Source organism: Ailuropoda melanoleuca, chromosome 8, assembly GCF_002007445.2.
Source record: "Ailuropoda melanoleuca isolate Jingjing chromosome 8, ASM200744v2, whole genome shotgun sequence".
Lineage (NCBI taxonomy): Eukaryota > Metazoa > Chordata > Mammalia > Carnivora > Ursidae > Ailuropoda > Ailuropoda melanoleuca.
Window position 1 is genome coordinate 96,298,324 of NC_048225.1, and position 24,598 is coordinate 96,322,921.

Here is a 24,598-nt window from a genome sequence, read left to right on the forward strand (position 1 = left end):
GGAAAATTAGGGACGGTCACAGGAAAAACCCTCCAATTAACACAAATAGCTCCTGCAGGGGGAAGAAGTGAAAAGAAAACTGACAAGCATGGTTTGAACGGGTAAAATGAATAATTACAGTCATTTATGTGCCCTGCTCACTCTATGCTTCGTTACCATGCAGCACAGTCTCTGGTGTGACTGTCACGAAACGCATCCGATTGGACATGTGCTGAGTTTTACCTGATTGGCAAAATGCCCACACTTGTAAACTCAGGTCCTCACAGTGGAATCCTTCAGCAAGATTGTCCTCGGCTTAAAGTCAAAAATAAAGCAAAACAAAAAGGAAAGGACACACACACAGAGAACTCCGAGGAAACTTGCCCCGGCCACCGGCCAGGCTGACACAAAGGGGTTAAAAGTTAAGTGGAAGTCGAGCTTGAAGGAGTAAGACGGGGCCTCTATATAAAGTCGAACAAGTCGCCTGGGGCCCGCACAAACCTCCACCTTTTTTGGCCTCCACGGCGGCAATCCCGGCCCCTGCTAACGTCCTCCGCCTGTGGGACTGAGCGGGGAAGCTCGCTATAGTGGCGGCCAAGGAGAGGGGCCGGCCTTGCCAGGAATAAAGAGGGAGGGGAGGGGAAAAAGCCAGCTCGCCCACCCCGCTCCCGGGCGGAGGGCGGGGGCAGCGCGTCCCGCGGGCCGAGCGCGTCTCGGGCTGAGCGCATCTCTCCGTAGCGGCGCGGGAAGGATGCTGGTCGGCAGGGGCGCGCGCGCGGGGCGCGGGATGCCGCGGGGCTGGACCGCGCTCTGCCTGCTCAGTCTGCTGCGTGAGTACAGGCCGCGCGCGCCCGGGCGGGCGGGGAGGGTCGGCGCTCTCCCGCGGCGGAGCGCGCAGAGCCCCGGGGGCGCGGAGGGAAGGGACCCCGGCCCCACCCACGCCCCACGCCCACGGCGGCTGCGGGCTCCGGTGGCACGGGGGCCTTCGGAACCGCTCCCCGCTGGGACCAGCGCGTCACCTGGGAAGCGGCGGGGTGGACGGGAAGGACCGGTCGGGCGACCCCCGCCGCCAGGGTCAGCCAGCCCAGGTGTCATCCGGGCGGCGCGCCCCGGGCGTCCCGGAGTCAGAGCGTGCGCTTCCTTGGAGTTGTCCGTAAAGTAAAGCGCTTCGAAGATGCCAGTCTGTTCGCGTGGCCAGAGGTGCGGAGCGCGGAGTTGGAGCCAGAGCCAGGAGAGGGGAGGAGAGAAGCAGGAAAGTTTTGCCCCTGGGAGCTGATTCCGAAAGCCCAGTGAGCGGCTGCTGGGGAGAGAGCGCAGGCGCCCGCCGACCACCGGGACGGGGCAAGCCTGAATTGGACCTTTAAGGAATGGGAGCGAGGCCAACCCTGGGACGAGGCCCCAGCTCCGACGCCCAGAAGGCCCAGGAGTCAGCTGAGTTAGGTGACCAGGGGAGTGTGGAATGAAGAACAGTCCGTGAAAAACTCCTTGCATTTAAGATCGGGAAGCTAAATTACAGCTCCCGCTTCCCACACCCACACCCAGTCTGCTGGAGAGAAGGTGGCAGTAGATGCGGTTTGTTCTGTGCACTGCCGCCCTCTCCCCATCACAACCCACCACCCTGGCACCAACTGAGACTTGTTACATTTGGGGGCTTTCCTCCCTTTCCCCCTCCAAGTTCTAAAACTAGTGAATTGGTTAGCGGGCTAGTGGACGCCCCTCCACTCACCCACACCTGTCCCTACTCCTTAAGATCTTGCTCTCACTTTGGTGGAGAAATAATAGATGCTCAGTAAATATTTATTCTCAATTGCTTTCATTTGGGGATAGCATTCTCCATCTCATCTCACTGCGTTTAGAAGGTTTTAAACATTGTTCATTGTTCCTTTTGCTCAAGATTCCTCTTCCAGCCCTCTCTCGGGCTCCCAACTCCCTACTCTTACTCCATATGCAAGGCCACCCACCATGGCCCCACAGAGAGATCTGGGCCTGCCAGCTAGGCCCCTTTGCTCTCATGGTCCTCTGCTGTCCTCCCTTTGCACCCACCCAGCTGGAGAGAGACTCCGAGCTTGAGAAAGCTCTAAGATAGGCTCTGGGTTGACCAGTTCAGCAGCCGTGGACCTGCCCTCTGGGGCAGGGAAAAAGCGGTCACTGAGCTGTTGAAGCCCTAGACCGGGGAACTCTCCTGGGTGCTAGAAGGCACCCTCCTAACTCCTAACGGGGGAGTTGATGAACAGCTGATCAGATGTTCCACTCTCCTTTGGCTACACAGCTTGTGATGACCTGGTCCCACGCCGAGTGAGGCCCACCCTTTTCTTATTTCCTCAGCTGGCCAGTTTCAGTCTCGCCTTGGACTGCAGCAGGAGGTTGGGGGAGCAAATGAACTGCAAAATCTGGGCCAGATATGCTGAGAATTCCACTGTCTCAGCTTTGGGGGGTGACAGCTGGGGCATGGATCCCTATTCTCCATCTTGCCAGATGACTTGGGCCAATTTGGGGCTTTAGGTCTTCCCTGAGAACTTTCTAGGGTTTGTTTATTGTTTTAATGCTAGGAGTGGTTTTCTGTCCTGGTATACATCGTGGGATAAATAAGTGAGTGACTGTATCTTGAAATGCTAACAGATGGACGTTGCAGGAATTCCGTGCCATTACTGCAAAATTTAGGGCACTGGAGGTTCTGTGGTTTTCATGTCATGTAGCCTGACAGAGAGCTTTGTCCTGGGAAGGTCTTTCTGTCCCCGTGAGAAGTTGGCATAAGGATGAGCACAGCAGACAACCAACAGTAGACTCTTCTCACTGCAGGTGGGGCTGCTCTGGGTGGTGACCAGAGTCAGAGCGGGAGCTGAGAGGCCACCAGGGAGCACTGCCATGCCACCACCTGGGAAGAGAAGCCTTTCAGATTATTAGGAAACCCCATTTGTCAGGCTCAGGGTATCTGTTCCCTCCAAGACCTCCACGGCCTATCTTTCCTCTCACCATAAGGATACCCCCCCCAGCCCGCCCCTTCACATTCCTCTTCTTCCTTTGGGTCCTTCGTGCATGCTGACCCCACACCCATATCCTGTCTGGGGCTACATGTAAGAGGGGAAAAAAGAAAAGGGAAAAGAACTTTATCAGATATTTTCCAGAGGAGAGAGGACTCCGCCCTTTGACTCTCTGCCATATGGCAGCCGAGGAGGAGCAGGCTTGGGGACCTCTGACTAATTCAGTGGCCCCCAGGGGTCCCTGTCCAGCTGGCAACACCTTTGCAATGAGAGTCTTCAGTGGCATTCCTGTTTGAGAAAACATGCCTGGGCATCTTAGTTCTTATCCCTTTGGCTCCACCTCCTGGGCCTCCTTGCTCACTTGTCCTCACCTCTTTCCTTCTCTGAGTCTTTGTCTCCAAAAGCTCAGGGCAAGGAGTGCCAAACTGCAGCAGATAAACTTGGGCACAGAGTCTTACAAAAACAAATTTAAAAAAGAGGCACAAATTCCACTTTGCACGGCCGCACTGCCTGATTTCCTTCAGAGCCCAGGCAGGAGGGCCTGGGCTCACTTTCAGGGCTGGCTGGTTATTCAGCCCGGCCGAGGGTGCCTGGCCTCCCTCTCGCCTTGACTTTGCCTGATCTCACTAAAGGGCCCCGAGTGTGGAGAACTGAAAATGTGAAGGTATGGAAAAAGAACAAAAACACCACACTCCAGAAGAAAATGCTTGGAGTTGCCAGGGCAGAATTTCCTATTTTTCTGGATTTTGACTTCTCAAATGAGAACATTCTCTTCCCTTCTCAGCTGAAAAATAAAAAGAAATTATCTATGATTTTTCGACCCCACGGCTCCTGATTTCGCTAAGGAGAAAGATGCATGCATCCTGGGGAAGAGAGGTGCACACGAATAGGGATGGACCAAGGGGTACTTCATGGCACCTGTACTCCGCCCCTCCCTCCCCCCACCAATCACTTGTCTTTGGATGCAAAGGAAAAGGCCTTTTGGATTAATTGGGAAGTCGGCTTCTTCCTGATTTGGGGGGGAAGACTCCAAGAACCCATAACGGATACCTTGTAGCAGAGCGGCATCTCTAGATGGCCAGTTCCATTGTTAAAGAAAATGCCTTAACGACTCTGTATGTGAAAAAAACCAGGCCTTGGCTGTGCAGGGGCCAACAGGAGGTTGAATTGCTGAGCATGATAAAAATAAAGTGGAACTTTGTATTTGATGGGCCCAAGAGACACAGGCTGTGGGAATCCAGAGGCCAAAAAGAGGAGAGAGAGAGGAGGGGAGGTGCCTGGAGGGTGGAAAAGACCCCCCGGAGGAGAAACTTCTTACGGTGTGGCAGGGATGCTTCGCACAGTGATGTCTAAGTTACGCCATTGTCTCTTCTGGCCTGGGCTGTGATCTGGCATCGTGCTCTCAAACCTTTGATAAACACACAATCGCCCGGTCTTAGTGTTCTCTGGAAGAAAGGATGGGGTGCTTGGCTGGCCCCCGGTGAAGCTGAAGGAGAACGGCAGTGGCCTGAGGACAGGGAGGTGCAGAGCTGCAAAAAAGGAGTCAGTGGCAATGAGGAGAATGAAGGAGAGGGGACTGGGAGAAACATTGGGCCCCCAGAGAAAGCTCAGGAGCCTGGGGTTCCAGGGTAAGTGGATGGGGGCCAAGCCCAACTATCTGCATATTAAAGGGGAGTCCCAGTCCACGGGGAGCCGCAGATGCTGGGTTTATGCTCAGGTCACAGCTTAGGTTCACAGGAACCCTAGGAAGGCAACAGGCCAGCCCTGTGTGCTAGTCCAAGATGCCCAGTCTCAGCGAGACCCAGTAACGAGGACACTTCCTGCGTGCTCCCGGAAAAGACAGGTGGCTTACCACTTCCCAGAGTAGTTCATGCCACTAAAACACACACACACACACACACACACACACACACACACACACACACACACACAAAACTAAAACACATTATTTTCAGCTTTTCTTTGTATTACAATGAAGTTAGCTTTCTTGTATCTTCTAGTCATTAACTTCAAATTCTGTTCTTAATTAGAATCGGTTAATCTTCAGTTAATTCTTTTTTTTTTTTAAAGATTTTATTTATTTATTAGAGAGAGAGAGAGCACAAGCAGGGGGAGGAGTAGAGGGAGAGGGAGAAGCAGACTCCCTGCAGAACAGGGAGCCTGATGTGGGATCAGGATCATGACCTGAGCCGAAGGCAGACATTTAACCGCCTGAGCCCCCCAGGCACCCCAATCTTCAGTAACTTCTAATCTAATTCTGTTCTTGGAAGTACCACAGAATGAATCTGATCTTTCTTCCTGACAATCCTTACCGAGCTGTCTGGGCTCACTAGATAATAAACTCCTTGAGGACAGGGATTTATTTAAATTGGATGACACCCACACCACACCGCGGGAAGGAGACTTCTCTCACTCTGGGCTCCCCACAGCACTGAGCACGGTCTTTTGCACATCACTGGTGCTTATGACAAAAAATAAGAGTGAGTAGGTAAGCGAAACAAGTCTTGAATAAAGTTATTTATTCTCCCTCCCCAAATTCTTCTTTTCTGCATCAGAGGTTGGCAAACTTTTTCTGTCAAGAGCCACATAGTAAATATCACAGACTCTGGGGCCATGGGTTGTCTCTGATGCGTATTCCACTCTGCTTTATTTTATGACACTTGAAACATGCAAAAGCCCTTCTTAGCTCACTGGCCATACAACAAACAGCTGGTGGGCGGATTGGGTCCACCAGCTGTTCGCCAACCCCCCATCTAAATGAAATAGCTTCAGGCCCTCAAGCATATGAGACTCAGTTTCTAGAACTCTCCTAGTTCTGGTTCTCCTCCCCTGCTCGCTCCCTCATTTGATAAATTCCCTCTTAAACTACAGGACTGAATGGGGCGGCTCTCCGAAGGGGCGGTGGGCATAATAGGCCTACCACGGGCCACGCACTCCGAGGACTGCTTCCCAGCTCACATGGCCCTGCTTCTCGCCCTGAGCAAAACGAACGTGTCCAAGAGACACTTCCAACGCTAAAGAAATTTATAATGTAACTGAGGCAATAAGACCTACACTCAGGAAACAGCATATATGATTTTGTGCCAGAGAAGTGGCAGAGAGATGTGTCTGGAGGCCTCTCAGAAGCAGAAGGAAAGGGGCCCTGGACTAAAGATAACTGCTATTTCTTGAGCGTTTACCAGCTGGGCTAACTGCTTTGAGCCCCTTATCTCCTCCACTGCTCAGAACAACTAGGAGGTAGGGCAGTGTTTATTCCCATTTCCCAGGTAAGGTCTAGAGAGTGGAGGAAGCCTCCGCCCCAGCCCTGACAGAGAGAACAGGGTAGAGAAGCCTCTGGACACGGTCTGACTGCAGAGCCCACACTCTTCGTGCAGAGGCTTCACTGTCTTCTCAGAAACACAGGCTGGGGGTTCCCAGTGGAGGCAGCAGGCTGTTTCTTCCCAGTACTGTCCCCCTGTGGGCTGAGCCACCCAAGAATTCCTCCCACAAACCCCAGGGTTGGAACAGAAGGGTGGGATGGGGCTGGCTGGCCAGGAGATCAGGAAACACCAGCAAAACCCCCACTAAACCTAAGAAGGTCTTTGGAAAGCAAAACCAAGGGGCACCTGGATGGCTCAGTCGATGAAGCATCTGCCTTCGGCTCAGGTCATGATCTTGGGGTCCTGGGCTCGAACCCCAGCATCATGGGTCTCCCTGCTCAGTGGGGAGTCTGCTTCTCCTTCTCCTTCTGTGTGCACGCTCTCTCTCTAAAATAAATAAATAAAATCTTAAAAAAAGAAAGAAAGAAAGAAAGAAAGAAAGAAAGAAAGAAAGAAAGAAAGGNGCGCTCTCTCTCTAAAATAAATAAATAAAATCTTAAAAAAAGAAAGAAAGAAAGAAAGAAAGAAAGAAAGAAGAAAGAAAGAAAGAAAGAAAGAAAGAAAGAAAGAAAGAAAGAAAGAAAGAAAGAAAGAAAGAAAGAACCAGTATAGTCTCCTAAAGCATGGGAATTTAGCTATTTAGCTAGTTAGGTAACAGAGCTTTCTGGATCGGAGGAGTTGGGCACCCTCTTTCAAAATGCAAAGATTCTCCATTTTACTAATTGTAGGTAGAAACCTCTTAAAAAATGCATTACCTTATGCCCCTGCTTCCTTAGTGTGCCCTCAAAATAAGGACTTTAATTTTCATGACTCAGTTGGATCAGGGAAATAATTTGGTTCTGGTGCAACTCAGTGACTTTGTTAATGCTTATTAAGGTGTATGTATGTATTTACTCCTACTGATAAAAGGTTCCAGAGTGGTGTGGGTTTTAATACTCATGTCTGTTTTTCATTTATCTCTGTTTCTTCTTTTTTAAGCGGTTGTTTCTCCTTATTGTTTGCTTCTAAGAGTCTCTAATTTTTAGCTTTAGCTAGGATATCAGATAACCAAGCTTGTTAGAACTATGTGGAAAACAAGAATAATTGCCTCTGAATAAGTACTTGTAAGTTAAATGCATTACTTTTACTACGTGACTTTTGTGACCTCTATTTGGCCATTTTGGGTTTTTATCCTCATTTTGTTAACTTCCTGATACCTTGTCTCCTCCCTTTGCCCCAAGTTCATGAGTTGAGATTAAATAGGATAACTAGAGTCAGATCAGGTACTTAGGAGACACAGTTAATAAAGGTAGAATGGGAAGGGGCGCCTGGGTGGCGCAGTCATTAAGCGTCTGCCTTCGGCTCAGGGCGTGATCCCGCAGTTCTGGGATTGAGCCCCACATCAAGCTCTTCCGCTGGGAGCCTTCTTCTTCCTCTCCCACTCCCCCTGCTTGTGTTCCCTCTCTCGCTGGCTGTCTCTCTCTCTGTCAAATAAATAAATAAAATCTTTAAAAAATAAAAATAAAGGTAGAATGGGAAGTAAATAGCAGAAGATAGCCTTTTGTTTGATTTTAAATTGCACTTTTGTTTGATTTTAATTTGTTTGATTTTAAATTTTAAAATGCTCTGTTGGGTTGGGGATAAAGGCTATTTGTCTGGAAGGCTCCGGTCTACAATGGAATGGAATGCAGGTTTCACTGACTGTCTCCTAGAATCTAACTGGTAAGCTGCTATTACTCCCTTGACAGAGTTGGGAGAACAGAAGCTCAAATAAAGAAAGGTTAGCATTTGATGGTTTAACGCCATGGACGTGTGTGGGAAGATAGGATGAACAGAGACCTGTGGTCAGTCTTGATTCATATAAATGTTATTCCTGCAAGATGCAGTCTCCTCATGGGGGCTCTAGAAAGGGAGCCCTAGAAGCTGGAAAACCACTGGACTCGCTCCCTGCCCATCCCTCTGCTTCAGCCCCTTGGTTGGATTGGCTTTCAGGGCCCTACCGCCATGTTCCCTCACTCTACACCAACTCACACGTCTCCTGTCACTGAGCCTTGCCTCTCTGGCCTCCCTCTCTGACCTGTTTCTCCAAGCGCTCAGGGGGCATCCCTGCCCACTCCAGGCTCAGGGACGTGAGTCTGAGGTGGGGCTTTCATTCTCTTTGCAGATGGATCCTGCTACCTGTTGCTCAGTGTTTGGCCAGGTGGTGGGTGAGAGGAGGCTGTGGCCGCCGGGAGCCCGGCCCTAGTGGGTCAGTAGCTGGCCTAGGTCCGGAGTTGCTTCATTCATCTGGCACAGGCACCTCTGTCCTCAGAACTCGCAGCAGGTCTCTGCTCACATCTGGAAAAGTTCAAAACTGTTTGTCTGGGTGAAGGAGGCCCTGGGGGAGCGGGTTCAAAAGCATGACATCACCTCAGTCAGGCCCAGCTTTCTTTGGAAAGAGAAAAGGGCTGGGCCAGGCTGAGCCAGATAGGATTCCCAGGAATTGATATGTTGGAAGGAAGAAGAGGAAAGGGAGGAAAGGAGGGATGATGTCAAGGGGGAGTTCCAGTGGTGCCTTGGAGTGGTACTCGGGGAAGATGATTCTTAGGTTCAGTGTCCATATGTTCCCACCACCTGCCCCCTTCAGTGAGTTGATACCTCAGGGGCAGATTGCTAAGCGGGTCCTATCTAAGGGCAGAGGAAGACTGAATCTGCTTCCCCATCTATTTTATTTTGAGAAGCCCCCCTCCACCTAACCCAGATAGGAGCCCATTCTTTTCTCTCCAGAAGGGTGGAGGATGCATCCTGACCTGTAGCAGTTTAGACTCCCTGACCCTCTCGCTCCTTCCACTCGAGTGTCCGCTAAACCTCAGTGGCCCCACTGCTCCCTGCCCCGCATAAACTATGGCCTCCCCTCTTGGCCAAGACCTTGGTGATTCAGCTTCTTATCTCTAAAACGGAGATGGTAATGTCACTTCTTCCTCCCACTCCCCTGCACAGAATATTAAGATATGATTATTGTCCTCACCATTTATACCAATCTACTTGCAGCCGGCGGGGAGGGAGGCAGATGTGGGAGAGTGAGACTTGTCGCAACTTTTAAGGGTAGCATTCTTGGTCCCAAGTTAATTGCAATGAAACAAAAGCCTAACTTCCCTCTTGATGCCGAGGGAAAGAAGAGGTGTCATTCTACGCTGCTATTTACCTGGAAACCCAAAAGATACAGACTTATATCTCAATCAGGAAAATTTAGAGAGGAGCTTTAGGGTGGCCTGGGATCCTCAGGGGTCTTTCCTTAAGGGTGGTACTGGTGGGTGCTGACCTCTGGGTACCAAGTCCATCCTAATGTTTAAGACCAAGTCAAGAGTAGAATAGAGGCCCTCAGTCATATGTCTAAGCACTTCAAAGTTATCAGTCAGCCCTATTAACCTATAAATGAAATGTCCTCTATCCTCTTAACTTGAAAAACATATCTTCAGGGCCATCTGGAAGACCAAGTTTGAATTTGGGACCCTGTTGGTCTCTAGACTCAGGGCCACAGTGTGACTGAGCAGGAAGAGATGGCCTTTGACCCCAGCCCATCCCCCTTCCCTTCTTACCCACAACTCTGGCACACATCGTTGGGGATCTTGCATGCATGCAAGGCACGCACCACCCACATGCTTCATGTGTAACCCTTCTCCCTGAAGCAGCCACCTCTTGGCCATTCTTGCGCCTTGGGGGTGTCCACCCTGGGGCTGCAGTTCGCCCTCAGAAGGATGGACTGGGACAAAGGGCCCCATAAAGATCCTCAAGTGAGCAAAGAGCCATTTGAGCAAGAAGTTCTAGGAGTTCTGGTCCCCACTGTATGACCTAGAAGAGAGGGTACATCTCTGTTGGCCCCATGAACTCCTCGCAGTTTGGGGCAGGGCAGAGTAAGAGGAGGAAGAGAATATAGACTCTAAAGTTCAGGGTGCAATCAGGAAGCTTCTCCTTCCTGGGTATGAGGATGGCACTGGTGGGTACCCCAGGAAACATGGAAGGGCAAGGACCCTCATGAAGATCTTTAGAGAACAATTAAATCCAGGAACATTATACTATACCAATTTAATATTTGTCATTAATTTTCCCAACAATCCATGTAAGGAAAGGCCCTCACTTTAGAGATTGGTAAACTGAGACACACACAGACACGCATGCACACGCATTAAACTATACAGTTTTTTTGGCAGAGCTGGAACTAAGCTTTCTTCCCACTACATTTGATGAGAAACTAGGCCTTATGTTCTCTAGTCCATCCACTGGATTCCTAGGTCAGAGCTTTTTGAAAGAAATCTTGGGGTGGGGGGACCTTACTGAATTTCTCAACAAAAGACAAGGAGGATGGGTTTCCCTGAGGGAAAGAATGAAGGGAGTTTGGGAATGGGGAAGCCTTGGACAGAGAAGATCTTTAAAGGGGCTGCATAGAAAAGGTGATAATTCCAAGAGTATATTATTTTAGTGGATGGAGAGTGACAGAAAGAGGAAGACACATTAAAAAGGAAATAAAGGTACTTCTTCCCCCATATTTTAGCTCTTTGTGGTATTTATTCAGATATAATTTGATATTTTAATATTTTACTTCACATGTTACAAACATTGCCTTGTATTTTCATGTGGCTTTAGTTTTTTATTTTACAATTTTTTATGTGTAATGATTATGGTATGTGAAGTGCATATAGCATTTATCCTATTGTGATTCATTTAGTTGCTTGCAACTTTTCCCTCCTAGAAATAGCATTATATTAGACACTTGGTGCATACAAGCTTTTCCTTCCTTATTTTCTTAGGGAAAATCTAGTAGTGAGAAATTAGTCACCTGTCCCAAAGGATATTCTTGATGTCATGATGTCATGAGACTCCAGGATGATTTAGGTTCTCACTTGTCCCCCTTGTTTCTTTATAGCCTCTGGGCTCACAGGTATGGAAATCATGACAGTTGCTACCACAGGACCAATCCCCCAAGCAACGACATCAGCTGTTTCTGCAAATGCATCCAACCAGGAAGCCAGCACGCTGAGTCCTCTTGGAAGTACCACCCCGTACCTTGTCTCTCAGGAGAGCAATGGGACCACAGCAGCCAGCTCAGGTAAAGAGTGCTTGTCTCAGGCCCCAGAGGGATGCTGCTGGTGTTGGGTAAAGCAGTAGGATATTTGCAGACCACCCCCAGGCCTGCTTTCCCCCACAGATGGAAACATACAAACCCCACGAAATATGGTCTGTGCATGATGCTTTGGGGACCCTGAAGTAAGTTCCTGATGATTCTTGTATAGTGACAGCTTTCTCAGGTAACTTTGGCAGCTGAGCCTGACGATTCATTCTCCTTGTACCCTGCTTTCATGCTGAGTTGAGATTAGTGATAAAATAAGGATCAGATGAGGACTCCTTAGAAATCCCTGATCTCTTCAGGTTCAAACTGCTTTTTGACGTCTTTAAGGTAAACCAGAATCCAGTTCAGGGTGAGAATCCCGAAAGCGCCTCTGATAACATGCTCAATTATAGCTATAGTTCCAACAGCTGGCTTGAAATGAGTTTGGTAAGGGTTAGGACTGGAGGTAGCTCTTCACTCCCCAAATTCCCTTTTCTGGTTTGAAGTCCATGCCAATGTCATTCTCTATAAGGTTTTAATTCAAGACAGTGAACTGAGATGTGTGTAGGGGTGTGTGTGTGTGTGTGTGTGTGTGTGTGTGTGTGTGTATATGCAAACATGTGCACATGCACGCTCGTGTTTTGGTCTATTTCAGAGACTACAGTCAATATCACATCTACCTCTGAGATCACCCCAGTGCCTGGGACCATGAACTCTTCTGTCCAGACACAGACTTCTTTAGCTAGCACAGTAACTTCTGTCCCAACCAGCTTTGCAACTTCAGACGTGACCTTGAAGCCTAGCCTGCTACCTGGAAATGTTTCGGATCCCCCATACAACAGCACCAGCCTTGAGACAACATCCCCCACTGAACACTCCACATCATTTTCTCTTACCCCAAGTACCATCAAGGTGGGTGAATTGGACCAAAAATGGCAGATTGCCCCCTCACTCCATAGGTATGCAAACCCTCTCTTCCTCTCAACCTCTCCTCATCCCAACCAGTGAGTTTGGGTCACGTAAGAATTAGCAAGGAAAATAGGCAACTTAGGGGCACCTGGGTGGCTCACGAGTTAAGTGTCCAACTCTTGATTTCAGCTCAGGTCATGACCTTAGGGTTGTGGGATCGAGCCCCATGTCAGGCTCCAAGCTCAGCATAGAGTCTGCTTGAGATTCTCTCTCTCCCTCTCCCCTGCCCCCCCTTCTCATGTGCTCTCTCTCTGTCTCTCTAAATAAATAAATAATATTTTTTAAGAAGAAAATATGCAGCTGAAATATTGCTGGAAAGGACAGACAGGGGCAGAGAGGAGTGGAGACAGGTAGCTGAGCTATGCCGTGGGTATTGCATTTCAAGGGAGTAGAAAGTAAAGGGGGATTCTTGGAGGTCCGCTGTGGTTCTTGCTAGTATCTCCCGGTCTGCGCTTTGACCAGGGCACCATCTCCCTCTGGGCATATTCGGAAACCGTCCTCCATTTAATGGGGTGACTTTTCCAAAAATGTTTAGGACAACTACCATTTCCTGTATATGAGAGGGTTTGATGGTATGCCAGGCATAGAGAAGCTGTGAAGAACTGGGCAGACCAGGGATGGTGAGCTCAGCCTTGGGGTCTGTGGTTGTCAACAGCTTTCAGCAGCAAGGGTAGAAAATATGAGGGCATGGAGCCTGGAGGCAGGCATGAGGAACCTGCCTGGTTTCTGTTTTTAAAGGAACTAGAATAGGAATCTGGAGAGTCCTAGAGGCCAGGGGGAAAAGGAGTGTCACCAGGTTCTGCCTGGCCACCCCATTATTCTTTGCTTATATGGCCTTACTTGCAAGTGTATAATCCACTGCAGGGAAAACAGCCCCAGTGGGAAAAGTTCCTCCCCTCCTCCATTTCTGTACCATCCAAGCTAATGTTTACCAAGACTGCGAACAGCTACTTGCTGGCAAGCCTGGGCTAGTAACCCAAGTTTTGATTATCTGATGAGGATGAGAGTGAGACGGAAGAAGGGAGTTAATACCACGGAATAGCCCTTGTCCCCTAACATTTTAAATTTTCTTTTTCCTAAAAACCTTTAAAAAAGCACCTCACAGAAATCAAACTGGAAAAGAGGTGGAGGGGGGAATGAGAGGCAAAGATACTGGCTTATTTACTTTGTTTTTGTTTTAATACAGGGAGAAATCAAATGCTCCCAAGTCAAAGAAGTGAAATTGACCCAAGGTATCTGCCTAGAGCTAAATGAGACCTCCAGCTGTGTAAGTCAGACTCCCCTCTGCCTCCCCCCATCCTTTCCTCCTCCCTCTTCTCCCACAATCCTTCTGAACCTCCTTAAGCCATCTTGGACTGGACCAGACTTTGGTGGGGGTGGGGAGAACTTCTCTTGGCCAGGCACTTTCCAACCCTGAGCTTTTCCTTTAGGGAGTCAGAGGCCCCATCTGGTGGGCAAATGAGGCAAAGACAATTTTATTTAAATGTTCCCTTTTCCCTCCTCTGTAGTACATTTAATATGTACGTTATCAGATTTAAGTTTGCTCCTGTGTTAAGAAAATCCTTAGTGAAATATAAACTAGTAATCTAAAATACCAATTGGTTTGTTATTATTATTGACATGTAACTCTTTAATCCATATAGAATGTCTTTGTTCTATAATGCTGTATTTTCCATATAACTGTTTTTCCTAACATTATTTATTGAACGATCCCCTCTGTTGTTGGTTGGAATGCTGTTTTTTAGCTTCTATTAAGTTTTTATATGTCCCAGGGCACATTCTTCAGAGGTACTTTATTTGTTCGGTTTGTCTTTTTTTTTTTTTTTTTTTTTTTTTTCTTTTTTTACATTATAGTACTTTAAAAATCCAGCCCAGGCAAGTCTTTGCTCACTACATTATAAAAAATGTATTTTTTTGTCTATTCTTTTAGAAAAACTTTAGAAACATCTTGCCAAAATTAAAAAAAAAAAGTAAATTTTTCATTGGAACTGCTATAAATCCCTCTGTATTTTTCTGGTCTTCTTTCGTATTGTTCGGCATATTGTCTTTTTAGTTTTTAAAAACTAAAAGCTAGGGGTTTTTTTCCTGTAGGCTTTATGAACTTTTTAAAGTTATTTGTAATATAGGGTCCCCATTAAATATTCTAATTGATCATTGTCGGTATATTAGAAAGTTAAGTTCTGAAATTTATCTTGGGTTTAGCCACTTTCTTTAACTTGTTAATTCCCAAGAGCTTTCTAGTTGATTCTTTTTTGTTCTTTAGGCAAGCTATCCTGTTACCCACCACAGTACATTGTTTTTCTCCCCCTTTTCAGTAGTTACACCTTGTTTCAGTTCTAATTGCATTGGTAAGACTATACAGTACAGCCTTAACTTTTCATGGTGATAGCAGACGTCCTTGCATTGTTTCAGTAAATTTCCCTGACAGTTACAATTTCCTCAACAAAGAATGGAATGGCAGGACTCTTCCTATTCACTTGTAGGAAAAAACATTTCCTTACAAGTTGGGAATCCATTCAAGGGAGCCATGTATGTGGTGTGTGATTGCATAGATTGGAAAAGACCTGGGTAGACTGTAATCTGTAGAACACATTCGGTGATTTATATTGTCCATTCTGACTACCCCTGTCTTACCTGTGATTTTCCAGTTGGGTCATTCTGACTCACAGATCTTTTAAAATTATACCTGAAAGGTCTTTATTTAGCCTAGGACTTTTAAAAACAATGGGAATTGTGAAGACCTAAGTTCACACAATAGATAACAAGTGCAATTTGCAAAATGATGAACTTAAACATGATTATATAAAGTACAGGTAATTCTCTGTGTTTCTGATACTGATTTTCAATTCTACTTACTTTTTTTTTTTAATTGCCAAACCCTTTGCTAATTATAGCTTTTAAAAAGTGACTTTTTTTTTTTAAAGTAATATCCTGGTTAAGCACTTATTTTCCTGTGTATCACACTAGTCTGTGTCAAAATGCTGCTTCCTTGTACCACGGATTTAGAGCTAATTGCATGGCATTCTAAGTGCCTGTCCATTGCTCTTCGAGGTTCACGTTTAACTAGAGTCATCGTATAAGACAAGCGCTGGAAACTTACAGCTGCTCCAGAAATAACTCCTCCTTCTGTGCTGTGGTTGTTTTCTCTCTGTGGTCTTTACTGTCTCATCTGTTAGTGCCACCGCTGAGAAGGTCTGTACTCCCTTCTGAGGTCTGGGGAGGATCTGGGAGTAGGGATGTGGAAAGATAGCAAGTCCTCCGGTATCCTGAAGAAGGCTTCTGCACTCCTCACGATGGATCAACTCTATGGTAGCACCAGGTCACGCTACCGTTTCCCTGGCCCCTCTGCCACTGTTGGTTCCCCTTTCTTCCTGAGGCCTCCTTTGCCCCAGCCCCCAAGCAGCAGTGCCCCCTAAGCTCCCCAAGGTAATTTTTCCCCAGTCAGCAATCCTTGTTCAGAATCTTTAGCCAAAGCTCCCAATTGTGTTTCAGATTCCTTTTCCTTGAGTCCTAATGCACTCTCGTGTGATAACCCATCTGTTCCAAGGGCTGTGAGTGGCACGGTGCCTGCTCATTTTCCTTAGGTTGCATTTGCACTCTTAGTGTCAGAGGGCTTCAAGGCACTGGTTCTAACCGTGGGAAACTCAAGCCCTACTCATAGCCTATTGAGAAGCATGAAGGATTTGAATTCCCCTAACGTCATGTCCCTGAGTACTTGTGTCATGTTGGCATGCCCCTGCATCTAGTGTATTCCCATAACAGAAATACACATGCCTATTCTCAGCTCTTCAGATACTCACTCTGCACTGGGACCTACTGAGTATCTGACCTGATAGCTCTCACTAGGTGAATCATATAGGCTTCTCTTCTGTCCATGTGTCTGCAGACATGTATTTCTCAACTACTCTCCTTTTGCTCCCCTTCCTTCCCCTTTAGACAGAAATCACCTCTATCAGCCCGGGGGAGGGAAGGCAACCCCACAATCTTCTCAAGCACCTGCTACCCCATTGTAGGTCCTCATTAGCAGGACCTGTCACTCCGAGTCTGACTTTCATTCTCTCTGCTGCGGTGTCAGGGTAATTTATTTTTTGTGGTTATGGTTCCCCAAATACTTTCCAAAATGTGAGATTACTTTATTCTCTTAGGCTATATCCATTTATCCAGGGGAATCCACCAAGAAATTTTTTAATGGTGGTAAAATACACATAACACAAAATGTGTCGTCACATACAGTGCAGTGGTATTAAGGACATTCACATTGTTGTACAATCTCTGGAAATCTTCGTCATCCAGAGCTGACACTCTACGCGCATTAAACCACTTCCCATTACCCCTGCCTCCTGGCCCCTGGCCACCACCATTCTACTTTCTGTCTCTATGACTTTGACTACTCCGGGTACCTCGTAGAAGTGGAGTCATACAGCCTTTATCTTTTTGTGCCTGGTTTATATCACTTAGCATAATGGCCTCAAGGTTCATCCATTTGTAGCCTGTGTCAGAATTTCCTCCCTTTTCAAGGCTGAGTAATATTCCGTTGTTTGTATAGACCACATTTTGTGTATCCCTTCATCCACCAACCAACACTTGGATTGCTCCCACCTTTTACCATGGTGAATAATGCTGTTATGAACATGGGTGTACAAATATCTCTTTAACACTCTGATTTCATTTCTTTTGGGTATATACCCAGAAGTAGAATTCCTGGATTTTATGGCAAATCTATTTTTAAATTTTTGAAGACTCACCATACTGTTTTCCATAGCAGCTGCACCGTTTTGCATTCCCACCAAAATAGCACGAGGGTTCCGATATGTCCACATCCTCACCTGCATTTGTTATGTCCTGTTTTTTTTTGTATAGTAATCATCCCAATGGGCATGAGGTGGTATCTCATTGTGCTTTTGGTGGGCATTTCCTGATGATTGGTGATGTCGGAACATCTTTTCATGTGCTTATTGGCCATTTGCATATCCTCTTTGGAGAAATCTCCATTCAAGCCCTTTGCCCAATGATTTGCTTTTGAGAACTACCTTTCTTTCGAGCCACATGTGTTTCTAGGCAGAGGTTGTATTTACTCAGCTAGCACATCACCCTTATTGTCACATTGACTTCATCTAAGGCAGGCTGCTTCCAACCCCCAGATCATATCCCCCAGCCCACGCCTTCCTTGCCCTCTGCCCAAACACTAAAGGTCAGTTTCCATGTAGAAAAAAATAACTTACAGATGGAGGACAGATGAAGACGGTGTGTCTCCTGGAGAAAGCCTGAGATCTGGAGACAGCCTAACTCCTTGGCCTTGGCCAGCTGCCCCCTTGTTGTGCGCCTGTAGCAGGCCCTTCACGCTAGTCTCTAAATGAAAACAAGGTTTTACCTCCAATGTCAAACTCACACCAAGACAGATAAATGAGAGAGAGCGAACGAGAAGTGATTCTAAAATCTCAGCACTGGGAAAAACCTTCAGGCTCATTTAGAAAAATACCTGTCCCTCTCTTCCCCGCTCCAACGTGCTTCTTCAACATGTTAAGGGTCTTTGCAAAGTTTGAGGATGCTACCCAAGAGAGGTTAGATGGTTTTATTATTGCAGGTATCATTTTTTGCAGAGTAACCTATGTGAGCAGATGTGGCTAGGAGCTCACAGATCTGATTCTCATGAGCAAAATGGCTAAGGCTGTGGCTTCCTCCTGCCCACTCTCCCATGATATCTGCCCACAGCCTCTCTCGGGGGAGGATGTTTATTTCAAGCAGCCAGAGAAGCATTGTGCTCTGTTCAGGACCCACCTGCTCCTCTCCAGTCCCCAACACAATTCACTGATGCCGTTGGACTCCAAAGTGGGAGGCTGGCCGCGGTTATTCCCTTGAATTTAGTCCAAGAAACGAAGCAAAGGGTGGAGGGACCCTGTGTGGAGGCCAAACCAGTTGGACATTAAGTTGAACAACAATTCAGTGCGTTCTTTTGTTTGTTTGGTGCTACGCTTAGTGCAGTCTGGGTTCCAAATTATGAAATTATATAACGTACACCCACTCCCCCAACGAAGGAGTCTTACAGTCTAGCCAGAGTGAAATGACTGGAACAGTCAGGCAGCATATGATCATACCTCCAAGTGTGGACTCCGGGGATATGGTGTATATTGTTGCTACTATTAATAGGAACAGTACTAGCTGCCATTTGTCCAGTGCCCTTTAGGTTCCATAGACCTTGCTGGGCGCTCTTCATACGACATCTCCTCAGTCACAACTCAGTGTTCAGCTGAAGAACCTCACACTCAGACTAGTCGCATGACTTGCAAAGAATCTAGTAAATAGCAGAGGCAAGGTTGATGTCTAGTCTATGGAAGATAAGACCAGCTTCATGGAGGAAGTGGGGTTTGAGTGGAGTCTTGAAGGATGGGGAATCCAAGGGAGAAGGCGGTGTTCTTCCTTCTTCTTATAGCCAGGGTTGTGAAGATCGCAGGTTCTCACACACTTGGGCTTCCCATGGCCCTCCGCCATCTGAAGGCCTTTCCCTACCAGCTTCTCCAGCACCCGTTCTCCCTATTCTTCAAGACCTATTTTGCACTTTTCTGTTAACCCCATACCTGATGTGTGCTCACCCTCCTTTGAATGTCCGTAGCACTTTAGCAGTAACTTTGTCACAGTACCTACCATAGAACTACCTTGTCACCTGTCTCTTTTTGCCTCAGTTTCTTCATCTGTCACATGGGGAGAATAATAACACCCATCTGAAAGGGTTATGCAAAGCCTAAATGAGTCAATATGTGTAAAGCACTCAGAACAGCATTGGAGACATAAGCATCATTTATTTTCACTGCCATGCATGCAGACTGAGAGCTGTGACTGTGTGGAGTTCTTAGGTGCCCCACCCCCCTCCCACCTCCCCCCACATTTGATACAGTGTCTGACAATCGGGGCTTCATCAATGTCAGAAGACGTGACTGTGGTTGAGGTGACTGTGGTTGAGGTGCAGCTTCTTAAGATTCCGTAGTTTGAGGAAGGCGCCATTTTGTGTGGCTTGTTTAGATTGTGCAGGAGCCCTAACCCTCTGCCTCTCCAGGAAGGAGATAGATCGCAACCAGAGACACTCCAGAAGCCAGCAGTCGTCCAGGCATGGGGACGTCCAGGAGGGACTTCCCTCTTCCTCACACAGACGGCATGGTGTTTGGGAGGACGTGGTGCTCACTGGGGAGGAACGTAAGGCTCCCCAAAGAGAAAGGGGCCGAGAGAAGGAGGCTGCTGATCATGTCCAACGGTGTCCAGACAGTCCACAGAAAACGCTGTTTTCAAGAACCAGATTTTTCCAGAAACAGAGCCTCTATCCAAGTACTCCCTTAGAGACCTTTCACTCAGAGGAAAAAGAGCAGCGGCCAGAGAATTCATTTTTCTGTGACCCGGGCTCTTGAGGGCCTTCTGAGCCTACCTCTGGACTCCTCTCTCTGTGACCTGGAGGTTAGCTAGCCCTGCTCTTCTGGCCTCATCCGAGCCCAGTGAGCTCCTACTCAGCTCCCTTAAATTCCAGCTGAGGGGAGAAAGCTGGGGCCTCAGGCCAGTCCTGACTTTGCCTTGTGCAGGAGCAAAGGATCCTGGGTTTTCCTGCCACGGGCCGCAGCAGTAGGAAAATACCCAGGCTGCTTTCCAAGCTGGGAGGGCCCCAAGGAGCGGTGCTGCCCCACAAACAGGAAGCCTTCTCCTCCACGGAGGCTCAGTTCGGATGCCCCTCACACGCCCCAGCAGTTTTCCCCGAACAGGAAAGTTGTCGGAGCTGTTCAGGCATTTCCTCCTCACCATCTGCCATCCGGACAGAGGAGAGAGTCTTGGTTTCGGTTCCTTTCCTGTGCAGGGGTGTGTGGGGGGGGCACTCTGATTGGAGACTGCTGGAACACATCCTGGGACATGTGAGAACAGGGTGTTGGTTTCCAATTCATCTGGGTTCCTGGACTCAACTGTCCAAGAATCATGAGAATGTATCTTCGGGGGGCCTAGAGACCAGCCAGCAATCTGGAGCGATCTGTGAACCTCATGGAAAACAGGGGTCCCCGCCGTTAATGAGAAAGAGGGGATAGTAGAAAAACGCCATTTCAGTTTGAGCCAGACTCTTTGCGAGCCCTCTTAGGGGGGCAGGAGTGAAGGGCCCAAGAATGTCACTGAGAGATTTGTGTCCTACTCCTCATTTCCCTCGGCTTTTCCTCCAACATTTGGGGCTATTGTAACCTTGAAACAAAGGATTTTCTCTTCGTCAGTAGCACACTGTTCATATTTTCTGGTATTGGCAATTTCTTTTGAATGTAATTTGAAATAGTATACGTGTGCACGGGCAATCCTTAAATAAGGTAATGTTCTCCGAATTCATTCTCGACCCCTTACAGTGCCGCCTGTGACACCCATACATGTATATTTTGGTACTGGGAAATTTTGGAATTTTTTTTTTTATTGTGTTTTTGCACATATATATTTCACAGGATTTTTTTTTTCCAGTTAAAATTTTAGGGGGGAAAAAGTTCCTTCTTGTTTGGAGAGTAATAGTGTGACTTTAATCAGGATTATTGCCTGAGACTCTGGACACAGTTCGGCGTACATTAGTAATTTCATCTTCCACTCACCGTTTTTTTCTGTCTTCCCAGGAGGATTTTAAGAAGGATAATGAAGAGGAACTGACCCAAGTCCTGTGTGAGAAGGAGCAGGCTGAGGCTGGGGCTGGGGTGTGCTCCTTGCTTCTGGCCCAGTCTGAGGTGAGGCCTCACTGCCTGCTGCTGGTCTTGGCCAACAGAACAGGTAAGGGGTGCATCTGCCCTGGGGTCTAGGGAGGGAGCGGGGCTGAAGTGAGGGGATCCTGGGTAGAAATCTAGTATCTGAGCTGAAAGAGCGTAGGTGCTAGAGAGAAGAGCCGAGCTAACTTTGGGAGAGGCTCTCCTGAGATGGACCATCCTGGCCATCAGAGCATCAATAAGAACATCAAAGAAGGGCACAGCGGAAGGTTCTCTTCCAGCTTCTAGATTCAGCAGTCCCTGTTTCTAATTCCAGAACTTTCCAGTAAGCTCCAACTTCTGGAAAAGCACCAGTCTGACCTGAAAAAGGTAAGTTCCTCTAAGATGATGGGAATTCTCAGAGGGAATACTGGGTCAGGGGAATTTACTCGGGTAAGGGAGAAAGTAATTCTCTTTTCTAGACCGGTCCTTCCTATCTCTCCATCCTTCTCTGACAGTCTTAACCTTTCTGTGCTTGAACCAAAATTTTATGGTGCAGCTTGATTAAGAGATGTCAGTCTTAAATCCTGTTTAGAAAAATCCCTGAGGTGTAAGTCTTCTTGGGTTCATCCACTGTTGGGTCTAGCGTGGGCTCCGGAACTCACATCCCACAAGTGACAGTCTGTCTTTTCTGTGTCTTCCCTTCCAGCTGGGGATCCAAGCCTTCGCTGAACAGGATGTTGGGAGCCACCAGAGCTATTCCCGCAAGACCCTGATCGCACTGGTCACCTCAGGGATCCTGCTGGCTGTGTTGGGCACCACTGGCTATTTCCTGATGAACCGCCGCAGCTGGAGCCCCACAGGAGAAAGGCTGGTCAGTCTGGGGTCCAGGGCAAAGAAAATGAGGAATATGGTGGTCTTCTGGGGAGGTCCATAAATGTCATGAAGGGGGGAGGAGAAATCCCAGGAAAGTTACTTCTGTGCCCATCTGCATGGACGTGCATACACACACATTACCATGTGGGTGGACGAGGCTGAATAATATGGAGCAGATTAGGAAGGGGGCACTGACTGGGCTCAGCCCACCTGCTCACTGTGGCCACAGATGACACGTGTCATCTAATTCTGATTTTGCCTAGGATAGTTTGGCTGGATACAACCAGAACAGGCTGCTAAATCAGCCACACTTATTTGCATGCATATTAAGTACCCATGAGTCCCACCTAGCTCACAAGAAGGGGACCCATGGAAGGAATATCTATTCTTGAAGTGTTCTGGATGAGGGAGGACAAGGCTGGGATTTGACTCTTGGCCTCTGGCCTGCTCCCTACTCAGGGGAGGGTTATTCCATCTTGGGGACAGTCTGGTTGCTGGCGGGAGCTGGTTACTGAATCGCGGTGGCACGGTGTGGTGCCTCTCCTCTGTCCTTTCTCCTCTAGGAGCTGGAACCCTGAGCGCTCTTCAGGAAGAAAGGAGTCTGCACGTGAAGCTGCCACCCCCTCTCTCCTGCCCCCTCCCCCATCACCACCTCACTCCCCTGCTTACCAGATAATGCTCCTTTATTTATGCACTGTCTAGGGCGAAGACCCTTATTACACGGAGAACGGTGGAGGCCAGGGCTATAGCTCGGGCCCTGGGGCCTCCCCTGAGGCTCAGGGAAAGGCCAGTGTGAACCGAGGGGCTCAGGAGAACGGGACCGGCCAGGCCACATCCAGAAACGGCCATTCAGCAAGACAACACGTGGTGGCTGATACGGAATTGTGACTCCGCTGGGTGGGGCAAGGCTGGGCAAGGTCTGGGGAAGGGGCCCCTCCCTGCGTCTGACCATAGGCTGTCTCTCTGCTGAAGCTACCGTCCCTTACCTTCTACCCTTTCCTTCTGCACACACCCTCGGAGGCCGTTTCTGGAGCCCTGCACTGCACCAGGCCAGGCCGAGGGCTTCTCTCCATCTTGGGGACTGGGAGGTAACCCCTGCCCTTTCCACGTTCAGCTCGCTAAGCCTAGAATCTGGTTTACTTTGAGTAAAAGTGTGAGGGGGAAATGCCACAGTGCGGAGAAGCTACAGCGGGGGTGGGGGGGTGAAGACCTTGCATCATTCACACATGGGCTTCTTCCCTCTCCCTCCTCTCTGCCTTATTAAAAGAACTCCCCGGGGAAGCATGGGCTTTTTCTGGGCTACAATTTTGTCCCAGGAGGCTTTCCCTTTTCCTGTTTCTTCCTCATGTCTGTCTTCTCTACTTTAGGGAAACCAAAGCAACCCAATATACCCGCTCCTTTGTAATGATATAACCAGCAAGACTTATTGTCTTAAACCGTCTCCCGTATGCCCATGCCAAGTCACTGTGGATTCAGGCACTGGCTTCCCTCATGCTCTCAGGTTCCCCTGAGCTCCACACCTTCTCCCTCCCACATCTGCATACAGAAGCCTGCACTGGTTTCTGGCTGAGCCTGGAACGAGGCTCCACGTTTTGAAAAATGTCTTGTGTCTGTGTGTGGGAGACAGGGTAGGGGTGCATGGCACATGCATTCCTACTTTTGGGGATAAATGAGAGAGAGGGAATGGCCCAGTCCTTGTCTCTCTGGGGCTCACAGAGTCTCATCTTGGGCCCCTGTTTCTCCCTGTGAGTCTGAGTGGATGGGACCATGGGACCAGAACTTTGAGCCAAGCCTCTTGACCTGCACACCTCTGAGGAAGCCCCTTGCTCGGAGGCTAGGTCCTGGCCTTATCCTCTGATCTCAGTGGCTTCCTCCTTCTTCCCCCTGACTCCTGGGTTGAGCTGTGGACTCAGCCTCCCAGCAGACTCCTTCCTGTCTCTGCCTCCCCACCCCCACCCCCTCACTGCTCTACACCCCGGCGTAGTCAGAGCCCCTCCACATCTCCAGAGGACCTTCGTCACAAGCCACCTGCCTCCTCTGTAGGTAGCCCAGGTTCTCATTTGTATTTTTGTTTTTGTTTTTTTTCTTTTCCAGAGGGGTGAGCAAGGATCCTGATTTCAATGACGTTTGGAAATAGAACTTTCCAGAGATAGGAAGTTTGGGTGGATTTTATTTCTGAATACAAAATGGTGTGTGTAAATACTGTAATTAAAGTGATACCGAGACACATCTGTTCTGCGTCACTGTCCCAGCCAGGTGTGTCTGAATGCCACAGCAGCGTCCCGGTCAGACGGGGCCAGACTTAGCAATGATATGGGACTGGGGGGGAGCCAGGAAAGAGGGGCACCATCTCAGGGGATAACAGGCAAAGACCAGGGTGCTGCTCTTTGGCCAAGTCTCCCTCTGTGGGGAGAGTTGGAGGAGGCTCACAGGAAGGCTGGATGTTTCTAGTCCTAGAAAGAAAGACAGACCAGAGTGCAGCAGGGGCCTTCAGGATGGAGGGTGGTGTGTGGAGGACGTAGGAGCTGGGGCCTCTGTGAACACATCTCTGAGAAGTGGCACACTTGGGTCACTGTATGGAAAATACGCGTGAGCAAGAGGAGCCCTGTGCCCCATGGATCATCCCGCCCTCTCCCACCTGGAGCTGGGAGCAGCACAGTGGAGGCTGGGGCAGGTGCTTCTGCTCTAGAG

The 24,598-nt window shown here is 48.4% G+C and overlaps 1 protein-coding gene across 2 annotated transcripts; it reads left to right on the plus strand.

Moving 5' to 3' along the window:
• Positions 1-467: 467 nt before the first annotated feature.
• CD34 (CD34 molecule) lies at positions 468-24,136 on the plus strand. Of its 2 annotated transcripts, none has more exons than XM_011233643.3 (8): positions 468-809; positions 11,202-11,384; positions 12,040-12,296; positions 13,540-13,620; positions 20,969-21,119; positions 21,369-21,421; positions 21,741-21,905; positions 22,610-24,136. In XM_011233643.3, the coding sequence occupies exons 1-8, from the start codon at positions 731-733 to the stop codon at positions 22,793-22,795; spliced, it is 1,155 nt and encodes a 384-aa protein (XP_011231945.2). In that variant the 5' UTR covers positions 468-730; the 3' UTR covers positions 22,796-24,136. The 2 variants fall into 2 exon arrangements, with proteins under 2 accessions (XP_011231945.2, XP_011231946.2); XM_011233644.3 differs by having other exon boundaries at positions 22,471-22,638.
• Positions 24,137-24,598: the final 462 nt, after the last annotated feature.

What these genes read in the sequence shown, in the direction of transcription:
- CD34 (XM_011233643.3), top strand. Translation starts at nt 731, where the DNA reads ATGCTGGTCGGCAGGGGCGCGCGCGCGGGGCGCGGGATGCCGCGGGGC. An exon ending in TTACCCCAAGTACCATCAAG is followed by an intron (nt 12,297 to 13,539) that starts GTGGGTGAATTG and finishes GTTTTAATACAG; the next exon opens with GGAGAAATCAAATGCTCCCA. An exon ending in TAAATGAGACCTCCAGCTGT is followed by an intron (nt 13,621 to 20,968) that starts GTAAGTCAGACT and finishes CTGTCTTCCCAG; the next exon opens with GAGGATTTTAAGAAGGATAA.